Consider the following 27,013-nt stretch of genomic DNA (forward strand, 5'->3'; position numbering starts at 1 on the left):
TTTTACATCAGGGGAAACTGAGGCTGAGAGGTGATGTTTCTTGAGCCCAGTCACAGAGCTACTTCTGAGCAAAATTTGAACCCAGGCTGCCTGACTCCGGATGGCAGAGCTGGAAGGTTTCTGAGAGGCTGTCAGTCCAGCAGCCTCGCTGGGCAGGTGGGTGGTTGGGAGGGGCGGGGGGGACACATGGGCAGAATTTGCCTGTGGCAGCAGTCGGAGGAAGCGGTCTCCTGGCATGGGGATGTTGCTGCTCTTCCTGTCTGCGCATAGTGGCATCACCGTGGCGTCACCATGGCCACGGTCACAGGAGGCCCAAGCCCTTTACTTTGATCTCCTTGAAGAGACTTGAGGAGTAGCCTTTTCCTTTACTGCCTTTCTTAGAAATACTTAAGGGGGTGACTTAAGAACCCCATCCCCCAAGTCTAGGTTCACTAATTTAGAGCTTGCAACTTTCTCTGTTTACAATAGGTTTTTTTTCTCCCCCTTGTGAAGCAAAAAAGTTTTTCTTTCTTTACCGCCCCCCCCCCACTTCCTGCTGATCTGAAGCGAATATTTATCACATATTTAATGAGTAATCTGAGTCTTGGCTTGGTGCGGCTGTACCAGGACATGGTTTATGGCTGATCTGGTTTTAACTTGCTCCAGGCGGTTTTCCCTGGAGTTTTCTGTAAAATCATAAACCTGGAGAGAGAATTTTTGTGGAATCCAGTCACATGACTCGCTCTTTTGTAAATTGAGAGATTAACTGTGTGACTGTAAGGAGCTGAGACGCATTTCTTTTTTGGAAAGAAAACAAACAGAGCAGCATTTATGCACGCAGAGGAGCGTGTCCACTCTTAAAGATGGGGAAGTCACTCGCCAAGGTCACCCCGCCGGGCCTTGGAGGTATCATGGCTAGGGTTTGAGGACACGGACTTGGAATCAGAGTGTTGGGGTTGGAGGCCTGGCTGAGCCTCTTTCCAGCTGGTCCCTGCCCTCTGCAAGCCTCGGGGACCTGACCTGACCTGGACTGCAGGACTGGGGACCGTCCCTACCACCCAGGGTGATTGAGGGGATTCAGTGGGGCAGTATACCCAGTGCCCGAGCCCAGGCCTGGCATACAGGAGGTGCTTAATACATGCTGGCTGCCCCGGGGCTGCTGGTATTCTCCCCGTTGGGGGCCCTTCATGCTGGACTAAAATACAAGCCAGCACTATGTGGCTGTGAGGCTCTGCCCTGAGCATGTGACTGATGAGCTCATTTAGTCCTCACAGTAGCCCGGGAGGGGGGCACCAGCATCACTCCCATCTTACAGAGGAAGGAACTGAGGCACCGAGAGGCCAAGGTCCCACTCGCAAGTCACTCGCAAGTCACTCGCAGTGATTCCCAGTGACCGCTGGTGGCCTTCTTCACGATTTATTCTCGGGGCCTAAGGATTTTGACTGCTGGTCCTGGGGAGGGAGACCAGGCCTCATCTGGCCTTAGCTCGGGCCCCAGCTGACCCTTCTGGGATGCTGGCATCAGCCCTTCACTGGTCTTTTCTTTTTTTTTTTTTCTAAGATTTTATTTATTTATTTGAGAGAAGGTGAGAGAGAGCATGAGAGGGGTGAGGGTCAGAGGGAGAAGCAGGCTCCCCACCGAAGAAGGAGCCCGATGCGGGACTCGATCCCGGGACCCCAGGATCATGACCTGAGCTGAACGCAGCCGCTTAACCAACTGAGCCACCCAGGCGCCCCAGCCCTTCACTGGTCTTAATGCCTCTGTGTTCCTGCTCGCCCCCCGAGCCTTTTTGCAGATACAGTTCTGACCATGTTTCTCCTGTGCCTGAAGCCCCTCATGTTGGGTGAGAGGTGGAAGGGAACTCCTCATAGTTTCTCTGTAACTCTGTTAGAATTATTTTAATATAAATAAAACAAGCAAACAAACCCCAAAACCAGTAACCTTGCTGGACCTGACCCCAGGAGCAGCCTCCCCCTTTCGGACGCAGCCTAGAACCCGTTGTGATCCAGCGCAGCTGGGCAAATAGAACTTATGCACTTGAAACACCCAGGAATTCTCATGGACCCTTTAGAGCCCCGTGTGGACTCTGGGCTCTACCCGTGCTGGGAATGAGAACGAGGCTTGGGGTGTGGGCGGCGAGGCCTGCGCGGCAAGCCTGGGGGAGGCTACTGCCCCTCCTGCCGGAGTCAGGCCCCGGGTGTGGAGGTAGCTTCATCTCTCACTGCTGTGTCTCCCAGGTGCCCAGGTCTGTGCCTGGAGGAGACCAGGTCCTCTGTGAACAGTCTTAAGACCAGAGTTTCTCAAAAGCTGCCATCATTTATCTGTTTTTAAACCTGCCATTTATTGAGTGACTGCTGCGTGCCCGGTCCGCCCCGGGTACTCCTCACTCGCTGTCTTAGGTGATCCTTGGCGCTCCCAGTAGCCCTTCGTTCTAGAGCTTTCTCTCCTCCACTGCTGTCCCCAACCATTGTCATCTCTTCCCTGGAAGATGACGGTGGCCTCCACGCTGGGCTCCCTGCCTCCATCCTGCAGCCATTGGTTGCTTCGAGAGGTGCACGAGCCTTCAGGGCAGCCCGTGGAGCCTTGGAGTGAAGCCCGAAGTCCTGTGCCTGGTTTGCAGGTGCTCTGTAATCACCAGCTGTTGATGGTATGACAGAGACGGTCATGACCGTGGTGGTGGTGGTGGGGATGCTGATGATGATGTCAGCATTAAGGTCCTGCTGTAGTCCGTCCGGTTGTCCACCAGAGAGGGAAGGTCCTGCCCGCACCTGGAAAGGCCTGTGAAACTGGTAGAACCGTGCTGGTACCATCCCTAGGAAGCCTGATTTATCTCTTGACACTTGACCTCAGATAGCAAGGGCTTGGGGAGGGGCAGAGTGGCATCGTAACCAAGGGGAATAAAGACGGTCATTTCCCTTTGTTTTCCCTTGTAGTTGGAAACTTGGCCAGTTGATGTTACGTCTGGGCCTCCCTTGACCTCCGGGCTCTGGCCTGGGGTCTGATCAGAGCCTGGGCCTGTCAGTGGGCTGGTCCCTTCCTCCAGAGGTAACAGCCTTCAGAGAAGGCTGCAGCCCTGCAGGCTTCAGGGACCCAGGCTTCCCTGCTGGGTAAGATGGTGCCCTTCTCTTGGCTCCTTGGCACCCAGCTTGTATTCGCTTTATTTGCATCTAGACCGTACATTCCCCCCTGGTGAGCAGGAGCTCCGTGTGCCCTGTTCCAGCATCCCTCCCTCAGGGAAGCTCTTCCTGACCCCACAGTCTCATCGGATGCCGTTGTCAAAGATGCTCGTGGAGTCTAGGCCTTCGTCTTGACAGCATGTATCTCAGTTGGTAATTATAAATTGATAGTGTGAAATAATTAAGTCATCACTGCCCGTCTCCCCCAGTTCTTGTTGCTGTGTGTTCCCAGTAACAACTCCGGTGTCCAGCACGCAGTAGGCACTTAATAGATAGTATTTGGGTGAATGACGAGGAACCATGTCTGAGTCCACATCGGTACTCCCACGGCCTCTCTCAGAATCGCACGTCTACTGTGCAAGGTACGAATACCTATTGAAATACCCACTTCTTTTAACTGCGAGTCTTCTCCAGCAGCCTCCCCTTCAGCTTGGACCCCTGAGCCGTCTGCGGCCTTGAGTAACTACGTTCGGGTGGAAAGCAAATACAGAATTAAAAACCAAGCACCACATGGTAGAAACGTGTCACCGAAATTGATCTGAGAAGGAAGGTCTAGTTAGGGAATTTATAATATATTTCGTTCCCTGGGAGTGGGATCCTCTTTGTAACGTGCAAAGCTATTGTTTGGCATTGGCACAGTGCCCTTAATAGGCGTTTTATGAGAACACCCCGTGAACAAAAGCGGGGGCGGCCTGTGCCCGAGTTGGGGCCTGATGGTTCAGTAGGCAAAGTTCACCTCCATTGTTTGGGGCCAAGTTTGACTTGTTTCTTCTCAACACCAAGGGCCAAGCATGTAGAGGAAATGGCCATTGACTTGGGTGAGAAGGTGGGTGAGCCCTGGCCAAGCCACTGACCTGCTGTGTGACCTTGGGCAAGTCACTGGGCCCCTCTGGGTGGTTGGCCAATTCTTGGTCAAAGGGGGATGGATAGTTAAGCTGCACCGTCTCCTTCGAGGGTTATTGAGAGGATTTGATGTGGTGTGACCATCCATGGAAGATGCTTTGCCAGATTCATCTTCTCATGGACCAGAGAGATACAGGTCCTTTATTCTTGGTGCGGAGGCCAAAGATCTTTGGAGTCCGCTGTCACAGCCCAGATCCAGTTTATCAGGCGGTCCTCTTGGTCCTACCTTCCAGGATAGTCAAAACCCACTTCCTCACTCCCTTGCTGCCACTCCCCTGGTTCCAACCACCTTCATCTTTGACCTGGGCCGTGGCAGTGACCTCCTAACTGGCCTCCTGCCGGCTTCCCCCCTTGCCCTCGGTCCATTCTCAACATAGCAGCCAGAAGGCACTTTTTAAAGTGGAAGTCAAATTACCTCACTTCGCCAAAACTTTCCAGTGGCTTTCCAGGGTACGAGCCTCAGGCCTTCAGTGGCCTCTAAGGCCCTGCATGGGCCAGCCTCCCTTACCTCTCCCCTTCTCGTCCTCACTCATGACATCCTTGCTGTTCGAGGAGCACACCTGGCACACTCTGGCCCTTGGGTCTTTGCCCTGGTTGGTCCCTTTTCCCTCCCGGACACCAATTCCCTTACCTTCCATTGTTTGCCTAATGACACCAGCTCTGATCACCTGACTTAAAATTGCAGCCTGTGGCCCCTCCCTTGCCCCAGCACTCTGATTACCCTTCCCCTTCTCTGTTTTTCCCTCACAGAACTGATGACTTTCTAGCATAGGATATATTATACTAATGTACTCCACCTAACGCTGCTGTCTCCCCCACCTTGAATGTAATCTCTGTGAGGGCAGGGATATATCCCAACTGCCTAGAACAGTGTCTGGTGCATAGAAGGAGCTCATTAAATACTTTTGGGGTGAGTGAATGACTTTCCCTGATTTGAGTCTTGTGCTTCAGTGCGACAGAAAGTTCAAGTTCAATTGTGGGGATCCATTGGTTGTTGGAAAGGAAAGAGGTGTGTAAATGAGGCTCTAATTGTTTGGGACCCACTGTCCTACCATCTCAGTAAATAGTGGGAGACAGTGGTCCTCTCAACAGGGTCCGGGGCTCTGGCAGGTGCATCTGTGCCTCCTGCACGCCTCCAGGTGAGTGCCCTTGGCCTCCCTCACTGCTGAGGCTGAGCGTTTTCCTACCGGGTCAGTGGTACCTGTTGGTAATATAAAACAGTATTTTAATATTCAAACATAACATATGTATGACGTACACAGGCATGTTTTGGAGTAATGTGCGTTTGATACTTGTGAATATAACATTCACGTGACTTAAGAAAGAATACAAGACCTGAAAGGCATTTGAGCATGCAGGGAACTTCTCTCATGGGTTCACATTCACTCTTCCCTTCCAAGGGTGGAGAGAAGCCAAGAAGCAGTAAATGTCGGGGATTTGGAATTGTCCACCAGTGGATTTGAGGTTGTCCATCCAAAGCTGAGCTGTCACAGTAGGCTTTCAAGGAATATTTGTTGAATGAATAAAGGAGTGATTGATTATTTAAGATCAGTTCTATTTCATCCTGGTTGCCAGTGTAGTTTATTATTCATTTAAGCAACTTCGTGGTCCTTGTTTCCTGAGAAATAATAAGTAATGGATTCAACCCTATTTGCTGAATATTTGCCTTGTGGCAGGCCCCAAGCTGGGTGCTGGAGTCATGGCCATGTGTGGGATGTGGTCTTCGTCCAGAAGGAGCACACGGTCTGGGTGGACATAGGTGCTCCAGAAACTGTGGTCCTCATCCTGTAGAGTTGGTGAAAAGGGCTGGTGGTGGCGGGTTAGGAGTGTTGGGGGAACAGTGAACGGAGACATGTCAAATCTGGCAGGGGAGATGGGGGAGTCGCTGATGTGTCCCAGGAGGAGGGAATTTTTGCATTGCAGTGGGGGAGGGAGAAGGCAAGATCCTAATTATACCACCATGGAAATGTGCTTCACCGGGTCTGTCCTGGGCTTGACTGGCCGAGGCACCATCTTGGAGATGCCTTCTCCAAGATGGTGGCCCTCCTCCATTCTCTCAGAGCTCAGGGGACCATGAGCACCCACATTCGCAGTGGCACCTCAGCCTCGCCGAGCCTCTGGCTCGGTTCTCTTATCGCAGAAAGGCATTTCATTCTTCGAGATCAGGCAGCCAGGACCCAAGGAGCTGTTTTCCTCCATTGTGCAAGCATGACAAATCATTAATTTTTGATTGATTTGCTTAGAACTATGGGCGCCCCAGCATTCTTTCCGCCGCTGAACAGCTGTATAACAAATGAATATATCAGTGTGCACAAAAGATTGCAGATCTAAGAGAAGCAATTACATTGGCCACCCTCCCCCACCCTCGCCCCTTCCCGGGCAGTGAAGGGAGTAAATTTTTACCAGAAATTCCTCAAGTGGCTTTAAAAAAAAAAAAAAAAATGCCTTTTTATAATTGAATTAAATCTTTATCTCTTCATCTTTTGCAGCAGATTTCCAAACACATACCAGTTCCCCATGTGCTTGGGTTCCATCCATCCAGGAGGAATCTTTAATAATGAAATTTCAACTCGTGAATTAAAACCAAAATGAAAAAATGGGGGGGAAAAAAAAAAGCAAATTCTACTCCTTTTTTCTTTTTTTTCCTTTTGTTTTTTTTTTTTTGGTCGCTGCTGTTCCTTTAAGATTTTGGAACCGTACCAGTGCACTAAATGTGACCTCCATAACTTTTAAATTAAGAATTTATGCTGGCTTGAAATTTATGAAATATTTCAGCATGAAAGAAAGCCTTTTTCCCTCAGGAAAATTGAGCAATAAATCACAGCACTGTGGATTTACTGCCCTAGAGCCAGCGAGAGATAGGATTTTTTTTTTTTTTTTTGCTTCATTCTGAAAAAAAAAAAATGTAATCATATAAGACAGCTTAGCTGCTATCCTCCCACTCTCTAGAATTTTTAATTTCAGCTGTTTCTGCTTGGATTTATTTCCAATATTCCTGCTCGGCTTTTCAATTTCCTCAGTTATTAAATTTTAATTCAGTGCATTAGCATTTAAATTAAAAAAGGGTTTATTTTATCGAAATCGCTGGCCAGCCCCCATCCCGTAGCACACGAATTGCCTGTTTCTGCCATTTGCACAAAATGTGAAATGCAGCTAATGTCCTACAACTTACATTTGCACAAATTCAGAAATAAAATTTCTGGGTTTGGAATAATATTTTCTTTCCAAGAAAATCCTTAATAAGAGAATGGAAAAGAACAACTTAACATTCATTTGGGAGGGAAGAGGAGGGTCGAATGAAACCAAAAATAGCTTTGCCCGGGTCCTACAGAGAAACTGGTGTAGAAGGAATGGATGGGGTGGCAAAGGGGGGGGGCAGGTGCCCTTATGGAGAGCTGGGGAGGTGGATGCCTGTACCCTCCCACCCCCCCCCCTTTAAGTGTGAGGAGGAGGGTCTCTCGTGGGCCCACTGTGCCCTGCCCCATTTCACTTGCCATAGCAGGGTTTGGTTAAGGTTGGGTCAGCTCCACATACAGTCACAGAGATGAAGGGCAGCAGGAGATGACCTGATTTAACTCTCATGCCTCCCTCCCATCCTGTTTGTACCAGCGAGAATCTCAGGTCCAGGGAAGGGAAGGAGCCTGCCCACCGTGAGACCCGGACAGAGCCAGGCAGAGCTGCATCTGTCGGAGCACTGGGTCCGGTGGTAGCCACAGTAGAGTTCCCATTGCTTAAGTGGTGGCCTGCGATTGGCACCTATTTAGCTATACCACTGTGTCTGATGTCGTTTCGACCAGCCCTTTGGAGGAAGCGGCAGAGCTGTGGGGTCTGGTGGACATTCATGGGATGCCGACCTGCAGCACAGGATTCAGATCATACCCTGAGACAGGCCAGGAGACCCCTAGGGACAGTACAAGGTCAGCCCTGCGCCTCTCGCTAATCTGCTGTGTGATTGGTACTTAGTCCACACTAGGTAGTTTTACCCGCGCTATCTCGCCAGTCCCAGGAGATCGGTCGTGGGATTGGCATGTTGCCATTTTGCACATGGGAAAACCGAGGCCTTGAGAGTGCAGGTGGCTTGCCAAGAATCCTACAGCTAGGAAACGGCAGAACCAGGGCGCCAAACGCAAGACCATGTATCTGATGCTACACCGTGTGCTGTTCACCTTCAGTTCAAACCGGCAATCAGGTCAGGTTACACTGGGTGAAGGTGAGTTTGTGGTTTAGGTTGAATCAGGAAATTGCTGGTGTTAGACCATTCGGAAAATGGCCATGTCAGAGGGTCAGCTTCGTTCAAGCGGTAGGTAGTTGCGAGGACACGGACAGAGCTGGCCTGGCATCTCACAGATCTCTACAATTGAGGGTCAGTGCCCTTGGCACTGTGAGCTTGGAGGGGGGGCGCTGAGAGGCCGTCTGCTGTCGTCAAGGTGGGTCTGGACTCAGCCAGGCCCATGTGCCATGATCGATGGGCGCTGTGATACAGACACATGGGAGCTTGGACATCTCTCACTTGGGCCCGTTGTCTGTGTATACGCCCACCCGCATCAGCTCCCCGGATCCGCCGGTAACCGGGCACATCACACCTGCCCAGGTGGTGCTCCTCCTCCCAGCGGCTCCATTTCTCCTGTTGCTCCACCTGAGTTTGCAAGGATTTGTTTGGACAACTGTTTGTACATTTTTAGCATTTTGTCTTTATTTTATAAAAATCGGTGGAAAACAAAAGTGAGTGTCGTCACTGGTGGTGGCAAGAAGCACAAGCATCACAAACATAATAGAAGGAGAACGGAGGTGGAGATGGCTAGGTGTGCCAGAGACAGAGCATCTTTTCTTCTCCCCAGCCCCGTGTTCACTGTCCACATGTGGTCGACTCCGGGTGAAACTGGGAAGGAAAAGGCCAGAGAAAAAAAACACACACACACACAAAAATATGTGCGAAATGCTAGAAATACATGCCCTGAGTTGAGTCTGAAAGATGAGAGATCATTTGGGATTTTACAATTTTTTTTTTTTTTAAGCTCTCTGGGGCAGAATTTCCACCCCTTAACCACTTCTGCCCTTCTGATATAAAGATTAAAGGAACTTCTTCCCATTCACTTTCCATAGAAGTTTTGAGGAATGCAAGATGTTGGAGGGAGGCTGTAATTGATCCTGTTCTTTTGCTCCCAGTGAAATGATATGCAAACCATTTTCCGCTTTCTTGTTTCTGCCACTGAAATAATACACCAGCATCCCATTAATTTTTCCCTCCCAGGCCTCACATTTCTACCTCCTTATTTGTCCTTCGTCTTTGCATTTCCCTCGTGTGGACAGCGGGGGCTGTGTGGGTTTACCTCATTTCCCAATTGGCTCCTCTGAATGTTGGTGGGAGAGAAGATATTCCAGAGCTGAGGAAGGTGGGCACGGGAGTGACCCAGACCTGGGCACGTAGCTGTGGGCTGTTGGACGAATGACTTAAAATTCTTTGACTCTCATTGCCTCACTTGTAAAATGGGGATATTGTGTATGTGTGTTGGGGGACCCATCAGGAGGGTTGAATAAGAAGCATTCAATGTGCATACACCAGCACCCCAGGGGAGGTTAGCTAGGGGATCGAGTCTGGATACCCCTGGGAGCCAGGCTGGATGACTGGGTGTAAGGCAAGAGGGAGCGGTGGGGACTGTGGAGAAGCAGGCATGGCAGCTCTAGCTGACTGTGGTCCTGTGTGACTGAGTGCTGCTTTCACTCCCTGAAATCGGGCCTTCTTTTGGTGAAATCCTTTTATTTTTCTGTATTGACTGTTTGAATTGAAGTCTGCCATCTGGTTTTGCCAGTTTGCAACTTCTCGAAAACATGCGTCAGAAGGTAGCTGCTGTCGTTTTTTATTTTAGATCCGCAATCCTGAAATTCAAAAAACTTGAAAACAGAAAGATTTTTTTGTAACTGATGAGGTGGCAGGACTTGACCTGAAGGGAGAAGAGACTAATTCTGTCTTCATTTATCCTCCATAGGGCTGACTGCATGAGTTTCACTGTGGAAATACCACTGTGCTTGCGGGGTGGGGGTGGGGCTACCCAGATCCTGCCAGGGTTGTTTCAAAATACAGAACACACGCACTACATTACCTTTCTAAACTTGGAAGGATTCTGAATTTGGAAACATGTGTGTGCCAGAGTTTGGAACCTGCGTTATTCTAACTGTGGTTACTGTTATTATAAATGCTCTGACAAAGCCAGGGAATGCATCTATGACCCGGGCTTTCTCTCCATGTGTACAGCATACTACAGCCTCTGCAGCAGAGGCCCCCCCAGCACTGGCCTTGGGGGTCAGGAACCCCAGGTGTTTGTCATTCAGTCCTCCTGAGACTTCAGGCAGCTCCCTCCTGGCGCAGGGCCTCAGTCTCTCCATCTGAACCCGAATTTTATGATTTCTGAAATTTTCATTTGGTCAGCCTTATCTCCCCATCCCCCTCCCCAACCCCAAATAAAAGAGATTAAGAACCGGCACTCTCTTGTCTCTCCCTGCTTAGTGGGGTTGGGGGACAGAATATTTTAACATAATAGGATTTTCCCCCTCCGGTTGGTAGGAATAAATCTGCGGCTACTGTTTTATTGGAAATCCCAGATGAAAATAAAAATGGTGCAATTCAATCTCCGATTTAGCTGGTTACTTACTTTTCACTGAGTCCCCAGGGCCCTGTGGTTGCTGGGTTTGTGTTGGCAATGGGTGCTCAGCTGGATTTAAAGGGCCAAGCAAATTCCGGGGGTGGGGGGTGCAGGGTGAGGGGGTAGGGGTGTCCTGACTCCCTCTTACCACTAGGGGCAGATTTTCCCAGCCCGCAAGAATGGAGCAGAGGCTTGTGCTCGCTCTCCCCTCTGTCTGAAGGCTGGTGTTGAGGGGGAGCTTGGTGGGGTGGCAGCGGGTAGAATCTGGGTTTCCCCCCTTGGCTGATGCAGGTGTTTTGGGTTTCTTTTGCAGGCTGACGGAGCCAGTGCAGCTGGAAGGAAAAGCACCGCGAGCAGGTACACTCCCTTTCCCTTGCTCCCAGTTGTACCCCTTCCTCTCCCCATTTCACAGCCAACTGCCACCTCTCTCTGAAAGGGGATGGATGCGTGGTCCAGGCCGGCTCCCTTGGCTGAGAAGTATGCATACTTCCCCGGGGGAAGTGCGATTATGGGCAGCACTTTGCAGCCCTCCTGGTACCCTCTCTGAGCACCCATGAGTGCACCAAGGACGACTAGGTCCCAAACAGGCCTTTGGGCACTCAGGTCGGGAGTAAATGAGAGGTGAAGCACAAGCGCAGGCAGGAGGACCGGGCTTGAATCCCATCTTGCAATCCCCCTGCTGTGTGGTGACCTCCGGAGCATCCCGACCCATCCTGGTCTGGAACCCATTGGCCCAGCTTGGGTCCTGTGCTCATTTTCCTGAACCAGTCACCCCACAGCAAGGGGAGGAAATATTCTGCTTAGCCAGCCCGGGGTTGTGTCCTCACCCTGGGAGCTGGCAGGAGATGGGAGGGGGGTGGCCCCTAAAGGAAAGCTGGGCTGTCATTACCAGAGAAGGCGGGAAGCTGGGGCAGCCGCATGACCTTTACTGGGGGCCACCTGGGCACATTGGAGGCAGGAGGAAGGCAAGGGGCAGACCAGAGATGGCGCTCCAGACCACACACACACACACACACACACACACACACACACGCGTGCACACACACGCACATGAGATGTGGAATAGCTCTTGGATTACCTCCTGGAGGTGGGGGCAGAGGAATGTGCCCTGTAGCCCATGAACACTAGTTCTTTAGAATGTTGAGAGATTTTTGTGGACAAAAGGAAGTTTGTGGCCAGGCAAATTTGAAGACAGTAGGTTAAACAAAGTTAACAGATTTCTTTGTGGAGGGACCTCTTACTTAGTCTTTCGTGGGCTAACATGTGTGCTGGAGGACATCGGAGAGGAGAATGCCATGTTTCCCAAACTTGCCTAACCATGGAACCCTTTTGTCGAAGTTCAGCTGTGGAGCAAGTATTCTTGGAACATGCTTTGGGAAACCATGGGGGAGCCGTTGCTCTTTGAGAAAGAGTAACATGTTTGGCTGTGTGTTTTGGGAAGATCACCTGGGGACCCCTTTGCAGGGTGGATTGGAGGTGGACAGAATGGAGGCAGAGATGCCAGGCTGGAGGTCATTGAGATCCGCACCACCCAGCACAGCCTGGTCCCCCCCACCTCCTCATGTGTCAGTCTCCCCCTTGCGCAGTCTGTCTTAGCTACCCTGACCTTCTTTCTGTATATCTCACACTCTAAGCCAGGGGTCGAGCAGCTTTACCTGTAAAGGGCCAGATAGTAAATACTTGGTGCTTTGAAGGCCGTGGGTCTCTGTGGTGACCTTTCTCTGCCAGTACCTGTGCCGGGGTTTGCCGGCCCCTGGCCTCAACTGACTGTCGCCCTACAGCCTTTGCAGCTGCTGTTCCCTTTGCCTGGCATGTTCTTTCTCTGATCTTCTTGCACGTCTTGACTCCATCCTGCCCTCAGAGAAACCTTCCCTGCACCTCTCCTTGAAGGGCCTGTGGCCTGTGTCCCTCCTAGGCTCGTCATGCTCTTTCTTTATTGCACGTGTTTGTGTAATTTTTGCAGCTTCTCCCCTTAGGGTGCCAGATCCATGGGCAGAAACCTCTAGCAGGTGGTCAGTGTTAATGGGACGGATACCCTGAATGGGATGGAAGGAGAAGTGGGGCTGATGTAGGGGCTGGCAGTGTGAGCTGGAATGGAGGGGTGGGCCACCAGGCTTGGGCCTGTGCCCGCTGGCAGGGACGGATGGGGCCAGCAGCTGCCCAGTGCCTTGTATCTCTCTCCCGGGCCCCTGGTCGTGGGGTTTTGTGTGAGGAGCAGTACATGAGGCTGTGGTCTATGGGGGCAGTGGGGGTCCCTAGACTGTGGGTGCCTGGACGGGCTTCCTGGATTGGAATGTCGGACTGGGAGGGCCCTTGGGGTTTGTCTAGTCCCACCCTCTCTTTGGACACAAGGGGTGGGACGGCCCTGCTCAAGGTCATGTGATGAATAAGGGGCTGTGTCAGGCCTTGAACCTGCGAAAGCAGGGTACTTTCTCTACCCACCAGTTCTGTGCTTGAGTGAGGGTCTGGCCAGCTTCTCCCACTGTCTTCCATGTTCATTGAGCACCCACTGTGATGGATTCAAGGCGAATATAGTCACCCTTGAGTGTCTATAGAAGCGGACAGAGGCAAACCTCCCATCTGTTTCTCATGACTTTCATGTGGGGGGTCGTCCTTTCCCTTACTTTCTGTTGCATGAATTTCTCCCACACCAGATCAGAAGACAACAGACAGGTTCCTCCATAGTGGTAGTAGGTGCCCCAAGTTCTGAACTGAGTCTTACCAGCTGTGGGCTGCAGTCGGCATGCAAAGAGTGCAGGGATAGATTAGCGATGCCTGCCTTGGTCAGAGGATGGTAAGGATGGCATGTGTGCCATCTCTTTGCCCTGCCCGACTAGCCTAGGCTTGCATGTACTCAGTGTTACCGCCACAGTGCCAGAATATGCACCAGGGAGGGCCAGCCCAAGTCTCAGGGTTGTGTGTGACTTGAGACGTAAAGAAGAAATTTCTAATAATAATGACTGCCGTTTCAGTCAGCACTTACATGTCAGGCTCTGAGCTAAGTGACTTAATTTATTGTTAACTTATGTAGTCTTTGTAGCAGCCCTATGAAGGAGGTACTCTTATCATTCCCACTTTACAGATGAGGAAGCTGAGGCACAGAGATGTGTACGGGCCTCAGGCTGCCCAGTGGGAAGTGAGTGATGGAGCCAGGCCGCCTCCCCAGGTCTGACTTCTCTGATGTGTATGCTTAACCACCGTGCCCTCCGCCTTCTCGGGATGAAGTGGTCATTTAGCAGATGTTACAGGAGTCTGTTAGGGGCCAGGGGCTGTGCCATGGGCTAGGGGCTTGTCAAGAAGGCGGGGACTTCGAAGGAGCTCAACAAGTCAGTTTATATTGATTATATAATTAAAGCTGATAGAGCATCTTTGAGAAACCTAAACAGTATTACTATATTGTGACCCAGCATTCAGTCTGAGAAGTGAATTATGCATTACACGTCAAGAGAACATTAACACGGGCCTAAGCTGAGGCCACTAGTGAATTTGACCCTGGCCTTGGCCTTGTAGGGTTTAGACTTGTCGGCACTGGGTAGAGTGTTAGACGCATTTAGTCCCTGTTTCAGATGGAGAAACACAGGCGTGAGGCTCTTCGACCCTGGCTGGGAGTGACCTTGAAGGATCCCCGGCCCTCTGATGCGGGCCTCCAGTCCGGGCTGTACCACGGAGCACTTGGTTGTTGCGCCGGGGTCTGCTTTCTTCCCAGCGCCCGTCTTTGGCCCAGAACACCTAATTTTGTTACTTCTCCAGAGGGCCTCTGGCTGAGCCCCAAAACCAACAGCATGGACTACTAAGGAATTAGTGTTAAATTGAGGGGGACAAGGAGAGGTGGTGTTTCTGATCCTAAGAAACAACCAAATGTGGTTTGGTTTACTTCTCTGTAACCCAACCTGGGTCGATTTTACAGGACCAGTGATCCCAGCAGTTGAGGTTAATGCTGACTTGGTGTGCAGGTTACAAATCATGGAGCGCAACGGCAGCCAAGCCTCACTTATGCTAAGAGGCGTGGGGGCTGTGGGGCCTTAACTGGGGAACATTCTAAAGGAAGTGCAGTTTTTATAATCGAGTAAATGTAGCTACAGGCTTGTGGTAATGAAGAATTCTGCCCTTTTTTTGTCGGTTGAAGGTTTTCACAGCTGGTAGGGTTCTGTAGATGAGAGGATGGAGTAACTGTCTCTCTCATTTTGGAGATAAGGAAACCAGGGAAAGAAGAGGTTAAGGGACTCATTTGTTTGCTGTGTGGACCAGTCGCCTAACAAGCAATCGGGATCTTGTAGTCATATTTGGGGCAGGGTGGGGGAGCGATAAGACCAAATCTCTTTCATTCGTTCATTCCACAAATACATAGCGCCTACTAAGTGCCAGGATCTGACCTTGGTGCTGGAGATAACAGCACTGAACAAAACAGAAATTTTGTGGAGCTCATAGTCTAGCGAGAGTGGAGGAGACGTAATCAATACGTAAACTGTATGGTATGTCATAGGATAAACAGTGCTGCGAGGTGGGTGGATGGGGGAGCAGGGTGGGGAATTGGGAGAGCTAGAAGGAGTAATGCATCACCAGAAGGTGACATTTAAACATGGATCTGAAGGAAATGAGGGACTGAGCCAAGCAGTCATTTAGGAGAAACACATTGAGGCGCAGAGAACAGGTGCAAAGGCCCTGGGGCAGGAATGTGTACCTTGTGTTGGAGCAACAGCAAGGAGACTAATGTGACTGATAGGGCTTTGGAGGCTATTGTCAAGACCTTGACCTTTACCCCGCGTGAGATATGGGGAGCCACTGGGGATTTTGAGCAGAGGGCTGGCATGATATGATTTGGTTTTAAAAGGATCATACCGGTTGCCAGGAGGTGAATAAACTGCAAGGGGCAACATTAAAGAGGTGTTGCCAAGGGTTTGGGACAGGCAGGACCTTAGAAGGTTGGCTTGGAAGTGAGTTTACGAAAGGCCGTATCTTTTCAGGTCTGAGGAATCCGGTTCAGCAAAGTGTTGTGTGAGTTCTCCATCCAAAAATGCATGCTTCTCTGTGGCTGGTCTGCAAGATTTCTCCCTTGCCTTCTCTCTAGCCCCACTAAGGGCCAAGCCACTTATTAGCACAGTGTCGACTGCCTGGGTTCAGATCCTGGGGCTACCCACCGCCTGGTTGTGTGACCTTGGGCTACTTACCTGACCTCAGTGTCCTCATCTGTAAAATGGGAATGATATTAGACCTTCACTCATAGTGTTGTCAGTGAGGATTAAGTGTAATAATAATAGTAATATACATACCCTTAGCACAGTACCTGGCCCATAGTAGGTGTTCAATAAACGTTTATTTTTATCACCACCATGCTGGATTCCCTTCCTAGGAGGAGATAGCAGTGGGATGGCGATTGATTTCTTGTTGAGGCTGGACACTGGAGAGAGGACTGTAGTCAGGGACGAGGGTGGGGGTGGAGGGCCGACCACAGTCTGGCTACTGTGTCATGCGGGATCACGCACAGATCTCCCTTGGTCCCCCCCAGTGGCCCTCTGAGGTTGTGATGCTGCCCCTCCTCCCCAGAGGGAATTGAGGAATGGGCTTGTCCAAGGTCACACGCGTAGTAAGATAGCTTCGGGCCTAGCTGAGTCTTGTCCTTCAAGCCAAGATTTTTCACGGTGGACTCTTACTTAATCTGATCACCACGTGTGTGCAGCTGCCTAATTATTTTTTAAAGAATATCTTCTTGTTGTTTAGCATTTTGGTTTTCAGCAGTGAAATAAAAGTAGCCCTAAACAAATTAATTTCATTTGCACAGAAGCTCGCAGTAGCAGTAGGCCCGATAGGAGTCAGTGACCAGTACGCCATTAGCAGAATCAATTATTTAAGAATTCTGGGTATATTCTAGCCAGGGCGCATCTTTATCTTGACTCTAGGTTTGTGTTGCTATTATAGGAGCTCGGATTTGATTTCCAGGAATGTGTATTCTCACCTTACACTACTTTGGGCGAAGTTGGGCCACAAAAATCATAAATCGCAGGCTGACTCTGGGGGGCCAGTGCTTTTTGGGTGGGCAGAGTTTCCTCTCTGCTTGATCTATTACTGTTAAACCTAGACTCTGCAAATAGGGCGCATTCTTGAAAATTCAGGCACATCCTTAGGTTTGCCCTCCGGAGACAGCCACAGAAATGCAAACTAATGCACATCAAAACCGGTGAATCATTCTTGCCAAATGGCACTGTGGCTCTCAAGCTTGGGGTGGTCCGGCGGAGCCCCTAGGGAACCTCTGCTCAGCGCATGCACCCAGCAGGAGTCTCCCTCTTGTGCTCCTTGAGCAGATTCAGAATGTTGTTGGGCCCTTATACTTAGCCGTTCAAGACTAAGTCTTGCCTTGTCCCGAAGAAGCACAGTCTTGAGAATTGTAACGAGGATGACCCAACCTGGCTGCTTCTGGAGGCCCTTGATGCCAAAGGCCCTTCATCTGAGAAAACAACTCAGGAAACTTCTACAGCCTCACCCTCTGTCCGGCTCTTCTCATGGAAGAGAAAGATCCCACCCTTAGTTTGTGCTTCCTCCAGCTTTCCATGCAAAGTGTGGTGCTTCAGAATGACCGTAGGCTCCAGACCTACCTTCCTGATCACTCCCACCTGCCCATCCTGCAGTGAACTTGGCTGCAATGCGTGTACCTCATCACTGCTGCACGGGGGTGGGTGTGGGTGGGCCGTGCCCCCCACTTCTTCTGTTTTCATAGGGCTCCAAAATTGCCCCTCTGCGTTCATTTATGAGTACTCCATCCATGATGGCCTGAGAGCCGATGTTTTTCATAGTTTGACCAAACTTTCCACATTTTTGTCTGGCAAGTGCTTGGTAAGGACGGGAGAAAAGAACTTGACACTGATGGAATCCCACTATGTCTGTGGAGCCGGGCTGGCTGCCTTAGGTACATCTCTGCCCTCGAATCTCCTAAACAACCCTTAGTGGTTCCTGTTAACTTCCCCGGCTTACACGCGAGGAGAGGGGGGTGTAGGTAGGTTAGGAAGCTTGGCCACAGCCCAGCATCTAGCTAATCACCCCCAGACACCTCGGGAGGACCTGGACCGGGTCAGGGGCACGTTGGGAGGCCGGCAGCCGGGCAGGTCTGGGCCTCAGTTGTCAGTGTGGGCAGGATGATGGGAGCAGAGTGGTCCTCTCGGGAAGCTTCCTTACCTTTCATTCCAAGGAGACAGTGGCCAGAGGCGCTGGGTATCAGTGGCCTGGGGGGAACAGTAGCAAAATCACAGCCTTGGTCACAGCTTTACCCGGAGGGCTGCATCCTGCTGAGTGTTGGAGTTTGTGACTTGACAGCATCGTTCAAGACTCCTGCTTTTCTCTATTTTAGGTTTAAATTAACCAGGGAATTAACTCTTAATATTTAAATCTTCACGCTGCCTTTCTGAACTGCAGTATTACCCAGCGTCGTGGCTGACTGACAACATACACTGAAGAAAATTAAGTGCCTAAGAATTATTTCAAACTAATGATATATTTATGCATTGTAGGTTATTTTGAATTTCTAGACTGTTCAGAGTTGTTTAATAGGTTAATAGTTTTAATCTATTAATCTCATCTTTTGTACTTGACTATTTATTAAAATATATCAGTGATACATGACAAATGGAAGTGCAGATAATTCTGAGGGTTATGAAGACATGGGTGATGATGTGAAGGTTTGAAACACGGGTTGAATAGTAAATACAGAGAGACGCGAGGCCTCGTTACCAGGGTTTGTGGAAAGTGGGGTTTTGCTGTAGGTTCTCTCTCTCTCGGTCCTTCCAGAACCTGGTGGAAGCAGCAGCTTTTATCCCTGTTATGATTCCTGTCCTTGTCACTAAAACCAGGAGACTCTGTGTCCACAGGACACCTCTGCACATGGCAGCCATTTTGGAACGTGTCAAGGAGAGTTAGAGGTCGACAGTGAGCATAAAGCCCGAGCACTTTCTCTGTAGCCGATGTGGAGCCCCTCATGCCTTAGTTTTATCGCATTTCTTTGTTACTGTGTTAAACATCTGTGATGTGCCCCGTGTCGTCAGGATGCTGAGGATACAGGAGACAAGGGGGGGTATGTATGTTCTCCATCTCTCGGGAGTTTCTGGTCGATTAGGCATGACTTTGTTCATTCATTCAACAAGTGTTTTGTTTTTGTTTTTTTTTAATCGACTCTCCTTTTGAGAAGGGAAAACAAATCATCCAAATGATTGAAAGCCCAGTTGTTGGACTCAGGCAGATCTGGGTGCATCCCATTCTGTCACTAGAGAGCTGTGTGACCATGAAAAAGTCGCTCTGTGTCTCTGATCCTCCGTTTTCTTATCTTAAAGCAAAACTACCTAGCATATATCAGGCATCCAGGGGGATGGTGCACGGGAGCGGGGTGGGGGGGAAGCACATCACAGCCGCTCAGGATGCCATAGTTGCTCTTGTCCTCAATCCCCTCGTTACAACATCATTGCCGTAATCACCTCCACCTTCATGCTGACGTACGCACCTCTTGTGGTTCTCTGTGTGTGTCGTTCAGCAGACGTTAGCTGCCATCTGCTAGGGGCCAGGCACAGGGATACACGAACGGTGGGGTAGAGCCCTGGTGCCTGGAGGACTCGCTCAACCACATGGAATCAGAGGGCAGAGTCAGAGCAGGAGCCTGTTAGAAGCAGAGGGGGGCATTCCTAGAAACCACAGGGGTGAGGCTGCAGGCTCCGGATGGGTGTCAGAGAAGCAGCCACCCTGGGAGCTCAGCACCCCATCCTGGGCCCTGAGGGCCTGAGTCTGCCGAGCGATGTTCATCATAGCCAGCCTGCATCCTCGAGAGTTGGTGTCCTCTTGCAGGACAGATCCTCACATTGGGCACCTTCACCTTTCGTGTCTTTACATGTTAATAATATCTCAGTGAAGCCGGAGAAGAGAAAGAGTTGGTGTCAGAGCATCCTCAGGCTACCCTATTCTGGCATTTCAGGAGGAAGGAAAGAGTGCGTTACATTTGAGAAAATTCCCGCTGGAGAGGAGCAAGATAAGCGTGAGGCCCTTCTGGAATAAGCTTCACTGTTCGGAATGTGGCTCCCGTGGAACATCTCCGGGCTGTGGGATACCGAGGGCCAGGGACTGGGCCTTGCCATCTTAGGTTCTGAACATTAACTGACGCAGTTAAACCATCGATGTTCTTTGCGGGTCGGGGAGAGAGAGGGACTCTCCGAAGGCCGCGCTCGTACCGGCCTTTCCAGACTCACTGCTTGGCGCCTTCCGTGAACAGGCTCCTACTGATGGCCTCCCCTGTGCCAGGTGCATCTGTGGGTGCGGGGATGCAACAGGGAACGGACAAGAGAAAGTCCTTGTCCTCGCGGAGCTCACGTTCCAGCCGGGGAGACAGACGGTGAAGAGGATGAGCGGTAACGTGGAAGATAAATGTAGGGTGAATCGTGAGCAGAACGAGTAAAGCAGGGAACGGGGCGAGGGGGTAGGGAAGGCTGGGGTGAGCTGCGTGGTGGTTTAGGTCAAGCAGCCGGGATGTCTCCACGGGCTGTAGGATGTTTGAGCTCTAACGTGAGGGCAGCCGGGATGGGGAGGTTATTCCACGCAGAGGAAAGAGCAGGGGCAGAGGCCCCAGGCGCATGTGCTAAGGGCACAGCAGGGAGACTGGTGTGGCCACAAGGCGGTGTGTTAGCAGGTGAGGCCAGCGGGCTCCTGGGGCGTGTCCCAGGGAGCCCCGGGGGTCAGGGCTGTGGCTGCTGTTCTGGGTGAGGTGTGGGACTGTAGTGGGTTTTGGGGCCTGGGGTGACACGACCTGGCTTGCTTTAACAAGGTCACTCTGGCTGCTGTGTTGAAAGTTGACTTCGGGGCGTCGGGCAGGGGTAGGAGCGGGAGACTGTGCGGTTGACAGCAGGACGGGAGGCCGGGGAAGGCAGCTGGGACCAGGGGCTGGTAAGGAGTAGTCAGATTCTGGACCAAGTGACAGGATTTGCCGATAGACTCATTAATATGGACGGAGGGAGCGGGAAGACAGGTTAGTTCTAGAGTCTGGGCCCGAGAAGCTGGAGGGTTGGAATTGCTCCTAACTGAAATCGAGAAGTGTGCGGTTATTTGATTGTGGCGGCGTGGACTGCAGGGTTCAGCGGGAAGAACCCTGGGGTAGGAGTCAGGATTGTTGTCTGGACTTGGGGGAAGGGCTGTAGCAATAACTCCGAGTTGGAGCCTGTTAAATATGGGTGCTTCTTGGGCATCCAGGAGGAGGTGTCCAGCCGGCAGCTGTGTGTGTAGGTCTGGAGATCAGGGGGAGCCCCAAGCTGGAGACAGAATTTGGGATTCATCATCACATCGTTAATATTTAAAAGCCTGAGTCTGGATGAGATCGCTTAGGGAGTGAGTGTGGATAAAGATAGGTTCTAGAACGGATCCTTGGGGCATGTCAGCATATAAGGGTGAAGAATTGGTGAAGAGGAATCAGCAGAAGACAGAGAAGGGGGCAGAAGGTAGGGGGCCCACCAGCTGAGCACAGAACCAGAGGGAGCCAAGAGTTGGACAGAGGGGACAGGGAGGATCATCCGAAGTTGCCGAGTACCAGAAGGAACCATAGACTCTAGGAGCATGGAGGTCACGGGAGGCCTTGGGAAGAGCAGCCCTGGTGGAATGGGGGAGGCATACCTCATTGGACTTGGAAGCATTGCCAAGGAGGGGCCTGCTGACACCTGTGAATAGGTAAGAGTCCTTTGCGGCACTTAGATGATCGGGAGGTGGGCACAGGGATAGCGTCGGAGGACTTGGTGAGCGGTCAGCCTCTGCAGCAGGGTGCATGCGGCCCCTGAGGTCATGGCTTAGGTGTGTGTGAGTTCCTTTAACACCCCGTGCATCCATGCATTCGTGGAGAGTGTATTTAAGCTCAGCTTGAGGCTACTTAACCCTCATTCCTAATGAGTGGAGTCTTTTAATGAAGTTTTATTCTAGCGGGAGTTAACTGAGTCATTATTTACACACTGTGATTAGAGCTTTTCCACCCACCCTTCCCATTGTTTCAGGTGGCTGAAGTACTGGGGTGAGTAAGCAGGAGCCTTTGCAGGAGGTGGGGTGGCCCTCAGGCCGAGCCTTGGGGCACAGATGGAGGCACTGCTCCCCTAGCTTGTGCAAGGAGGTGCACACACCCTGCTGGGTAGAGGTCTGGCCTCTACCACAGCCTCAGATTCCAGCGCACTTGTCATGCGGATGGGGAAACTGAGTCACGCAAGGGCAAGATGACGTCCAGTGTGCTGAGAACCTTCATAACTACTGTGACTTGGTAGAGCTTCAAGCATTAGCATTTTTGGTGCAGTGATGGAGAATTACACCCAGAAACAAAGCTGTCTGACTCCTGGCCACATGGCATCCCCTGGAACTCTTCCTCCAACGTGGCCAGAGATGGCATTTTGTCTTAGGTCCCCAGATCCACTGATTACGTTGTTTGGTTGCACTGTCTTAGGCTGTCCGCCTTAGTGGGAAGGGCACCAGGCTAGGAGTCAGAAACATTGTTTCTGGTCACTGGAAGTTGTGTGACCTTGGGCATGCCCTTCATTCCCAAGGTCGATTGAGTTCCTGCTGTGCCCCAGGCCTCATGTTCGGGCTGGGCTGCGGATGTGAACCAAACAGACTCCAGCCCTGTGTTGGGCTTTGGTTTCTGCATCTGGCTCCAGGGCTCTCGTGAATGCCAGATGGGCTGGGCTGGGTCGAAGCACTTGAAGAACCATCTGGTAAAACCCAGAGGAAGAGATCTGCTTCTGAAACTTTCCCAGGCAGGCTGTGCGGGCACGTCGGACGGGCCACACGCAGCGCTGGGGATGAGTAAGAAGGAAGCAGAAGAAAATAGAGGGGAGTAGAGGGTAGCGGCTTGCAGACCTCATCGCCGTGGAGCTATTCTCCAGGGTTAGTCTGACACCATGTAGTAGTTTCCAGTGGCTGCTGTGACAAACTGGGGAGCTTAAACCAGAAACTTGTTCTCTCTCAGTTTTGGAGGCTCTGAGGGGGAGACTCTATTCTTTGCCTCTTCCAGCTTTTGGTGGCCGTAACATTCCTCGCCTCGCGGCTGCATAGTTCCACTCTCTGCCTCTGTGGTCATGTTGCCTTCTCCTCTTCTCTGCCTTGTCCCCTGTTCTGCCCGTCATAGCCCCTGTGTGCCTCTTATAAGGACCCTTGTCACTGCATTTAGGACCCACCTAGGTAATTCACCGTGACCTCGTCTTAAGATCTTGACATTAAATAGATCTGCAAGGAGCCTTTTCCAAATAAGTTCACGTTCATAGGTTCTGGGGATTAGGACGTGGGCATATCTTGGGGGGGGGGCACCATATACCCCACGACAGGGAGAAAGAAGCCTATGTATACATATATCAGGCTAAAATCAAAGAGGGAGTAGGGGTCTTGGAGCTCCATTCAACGCCACCTTCTTTATTCGGGCCTCATGGGTGTTTCTGGGCCACTGCTGTGGAACCCTTAGGCCTCCAAGGAACACACTTTGAGAACCATTGCCTTAATGAAGGGTCAGCGCTCTTGGGGATGTCCTCGGGCAGGGATCCACTGGTCTGGCTTTTCTTTTGGGATTCTGACATGAGCAGTAACCAGTGGCCACAGACGGTATGTACTTACAGAGAAATATCCTTTTAGTGCCTGACTTTAGATTTTTATGTTGAAGTGTGACTCAGGTTAAATATAAAATTCATAGCATATCTTGAGCAACTATTTTGTAGTTATCTATATATAAATCTATTTTACAGCGACACAAATAGAATAGATTATGGAGTGTCAGCATGGAGATAGATTCCGAGTGCTTTTTCACTAATATACCTAATGATTCGTGCTGAGAATATCCAAGGGCTCCACTGTACATTTAAATGGATATAATTAAAATAATGAGCTCTATTTTAAAAAATGATATATGAAAAAAAATTTTTTTAAAAAGAAGTTAGGAGATGCTGCACCACTAATTCAAAGTGATATAAGTACTTCAGTGATTCCATTGTTATTAGGACACCTAATTAAATGCAAAGCACCCGAGAAAAGCAACATTTAGGCTTATAAATCTAAAGCATGAAGCCGGGAGAAGAAAAGTTGCCAGTGTCCTTGGCGCCGTCAAGGCTGGGGGGGTGTCCCGTTGAAAGGACTGCCTGTGGGGGACAGGCTGGCTCCCGTGGCTCCCAGTGTAAGCGTCTCCTTTGGGGGCCAGATGGGTGTTCAGAAAGGGGGTCTAACTCCCCCGCGAGCAAGCAGGGAAGGCTTCCCAGAGGCGGGGGTGTCCTCGTGCATCAATGACATTGTCATGGCGGCTGCCATCCCTGCAAACCCACTCTGCCCTGCTCCCTGGCTCGTCTCCCACTCCCGCGCTGGCAAGGATCATGGTCCTTCTTGTAACAGACAAGGAAACTGAGGCTCAGAGAGGCGGTCTAGCCCAAGGTCACAGGGTGTGTGGATGCCCAGCCTGTCTCATTCCAACAACTCCTCTCTCCCACCAGGACATCATGATGCGGGGTGGGGGGTCCTTGAGAGCAGGAAAGGACACTGAGTCTGTTCAGGTGGGACGGGCAAGTGCTCGTAGACCTTCAGGCTCAGCTTCTGAAGGTCGGCAGTGAAGAAAGGGGGAGTCTGGTCTGTCCCCTTCCCTCCTTGTGACCTCAGTTGCAGGGAGGGCAGGCAGGTTGGACCTTTCATCTCCAGGGGGCCTCTTTGCTGTTCTGGAAGCGCATCTGCCCTGTCCTTGGTGCTTAACCCTTTGTGCAGTCAGGATCAGGACAAGCCAGGGCCAAGCCAGGGCCAAGCCAGGGTGATTTCTCAGCTGCCTGCCTGCCCGGCAGCCCCCCTGAGATTCATGGGCCGGCATTCAGGCTCCGACGGGGTCCCCGAGTTCCGCCCCCGTGGACTGGTTGTTAGCGTCCGCGTGGTCTCAGGCAGGGAGCAGCCGTTTCAGTGACTCGGTCAGCTGTCGCCATCGGTGTGAGCATCTCTGCTCTGTGAGTGGCTCTGGACGAGGTCCTGGATTTACATTTTTGCGATTGATCTTCACAAGACCTTTTGAGTGGACATGGCGCTCCCTGCTTCACTGATGTGGAGATAGGCTCACTCAGGGTCACCAGCCGGGATGTGATAGTGATGGGATTTGAACCCCTGTTGAGGTACAATCTCTACAGCCCCTGCAGTGACGTCTGTACCATGTCAGGCCCTTCCCCTGCGTCCTCTGCATACTTCCCTCCCCTGCACCCCATATGAGACAGTAGACCTATGTAAACATCTCCATGGAGCCGCTGAAGCCCAGAGAAGAGCAAGGTCTTGTCCATAGTCCCACAGCAAGCCCACTGCAGACCCAGGGTCAGAGCCTGGGTCTCTGCCTCCCAGCCTGGCATCTCCACAAAGCCCCAGTTGGTAATGCTAGTGGGTTTTGCCTGTGTGTGCCTCAAGCCTGGGCCTTAAAGTGCAGTCCGCGGAGAGGGCTGGACGTGACGGGGTGACATCCCCAGGCTGGACCGTGATGTGCTCTCCCCCTTCTTGCACACCTTGGCTTCCGTACCTCAGAGACGGGAATGATGATGATGATCCCCATGGCAGAAGGCTGAGGGGGCCCTTAGGATAACACAGAGAGTCCCACCGAACCGTCTGTTCAGGAGATGGCAGGGACCTGGCTCCGTGCCGTGGCCTGCCCCCAGTGTTGTGTGTGGCGCTGGGCAAGTCGCAGCTCTGCTCTGGGCCGCGGTGGGCCCCTCATAAAGGAGGCTTCGTAACCGGTGCCCTGCCCGCCTCAACACTGAGCTCATGGCCTTAAAGGATGTCTTTGGATGTTTGAAGACCTACCTGGAGGCCAGAGTGTTGGTCTGAGTGAGGCTTGTGGCTTGTAGTTGCCCATCTGTCAGATGGGAACGGGGTGGGGGGGAGCTTGGATGGAATCTCTAGCCCTTCTGCCAAGGAGGGAAGGGAACAGCACCAGGCACTTTGTACACATCACTTAAGCCCTTGCTGCTCAGAGTGCAGACTGAAGACTAGCTGCACCGGCTCTGGCTGGGTGCTTGTTAGAAAAGCAGAATCTCAGGCTAAACCCCAGACCTGCTGAACCAGAATCTGCACTTTACCAACAATCTCAGCTGATTTATATGCACACTGATTGAGAAGAACTGATTTCAACCACCCAGAGCTACCCTTGAAGGTCTTTTGTAACTCCAGTTACAAAAGTTTAGATCTCTTTAGGTCCCAGCTTCCCTATCTGTGAAATAGGTGGAATTGGAGCCATACCAGCCCAGTCATTTTCAAACTGTGTTCCTCTGAGCACATTGGGTTCCCAGGAAGACCCCGAGGGGCTGCCATGGGGGCCGTGTGCTTCAAGGTGAGATTCATGGAGAAGTGGGTCTGTAGCTAAACGTTATGCAACCGCCTGGGTTGGTGGGCTCCCAGATGGGTCTGGGGGCTGGCACGGAGTCCACACTGAGCAGACTCTCTTCTCTCCCAGGGAGCGCTTGAAGCGCAGCCAGAAGAGCACCAAGGTGGAGGGGCCAGAGCCCGCGCCGGCCGAGGCCTCGCTGAGTGCCGAGCAGGGAACGATGACGGAGGTGAAGGTGAAGACGGAGCTACCTGATGACTACATCCAGGAGGTGATCTGGCAGGGGGAGGCCAAGGAGGAGAAGAAGGCGGTCAGCAAGGATGGGACAGGTGATGTGCCCGCTGAGATCTGCGTGGTGATCGGTGGTGTCCGCAACCAGCAGACCCTTGGTGAGTGCCTGAGAGGGTCGGGGCTGGGACCAGGGCGGGGCATGGGGTCAAGAGTCCTGAAGAGCAGAGGCCTGCCTCTTCCTGGCTGAGAGAGCCCTTGGTGGCTCCCCTCTGCCCTCAGGGAAGGACCTAGGCTCCTTAGACTTGCTTTTGCTTGTGCAGTCCTAGTCTGGACCTCTTTCCTTTCCACCCGATGTGCCAAAGCTCTGTCCGTGTTTTAAGACTGTTCAGGTCAGATGCCTGGAACTTTCTGTAGGTGTGGTGAATCCCTCATGCCGTGGGGCTCTCATGCTCCGCAGGTGGGTCTAGCACAGACACATTGCTTGTTGTCCTAAATGCCTGTCGGCGTTTCTTTCTCCTTGGCTTTACCACGGGCTCCTGAAGGCAGCTTCCAGTGCGAGTCCTGCTTGGAGCAGGTGCCCAGGAGGATCAGATTGGTGACAGACCGGCACCTTCCCCGGCCCCTTCTGGGCTGGGCCAGGCTCAGAGGACGTCTGTGGAAACAAGCTTCTTAGCAGTCCTCTCTGCCCCGCCTTGGGGATTCCCCTCAGGGGCTGCCTGCACCCCTGCCAAGGTCACAAACTCAGATGCCCACGAGGCCCAGCGCATATATGG

The 27,013-nt window shown here is 51.6% G+C and overlaps 1 protein-coding gene across 16 annotated transcripts in view; it reads left to right on the forward strand.

The window, feature by feature from the left end:
* Nucleotides 1-27,013, forward strand: part of ZNF618 (zinc finger protein 618) — a 177,008-nt gene that overhangs the window by 86,006 nt on the left and 63,989 nt on the right. For all 16 annotated transcript variants that reach the window (XM_078061644.1, XM_078061648.1, XM_078061645.1 and 13 more), the window contains exons 2-3: nucleotides 11,013-11,056; nucleotides 26,139-26,398. In XM_078061644.1, coding sequence (XP_077917770.1) covers nucleotides 11,013-11,056; nucleotides 26,139-26,398 — 304 coding nt within the window. The remainder of the gene's footprint in view (nucleotides 1-11,012; nucleotides 11,057-26,138; nucleotides 26,399-27,013) is intronic.

Source organism: Halichoerus grypus, chromosome 14 (assembly GCF_964656455.1).
Source record: "Halichoerus grypus chromosome 14, mHalGry1.hap1.1, whole genome shotgun sequence".
Taxonomy (NCBI): Eukaryota; Metazoa; Chordata; class Mammalia; order Carnivora; family Phocidae; genus Halichoerus; species Halichoerus grypus.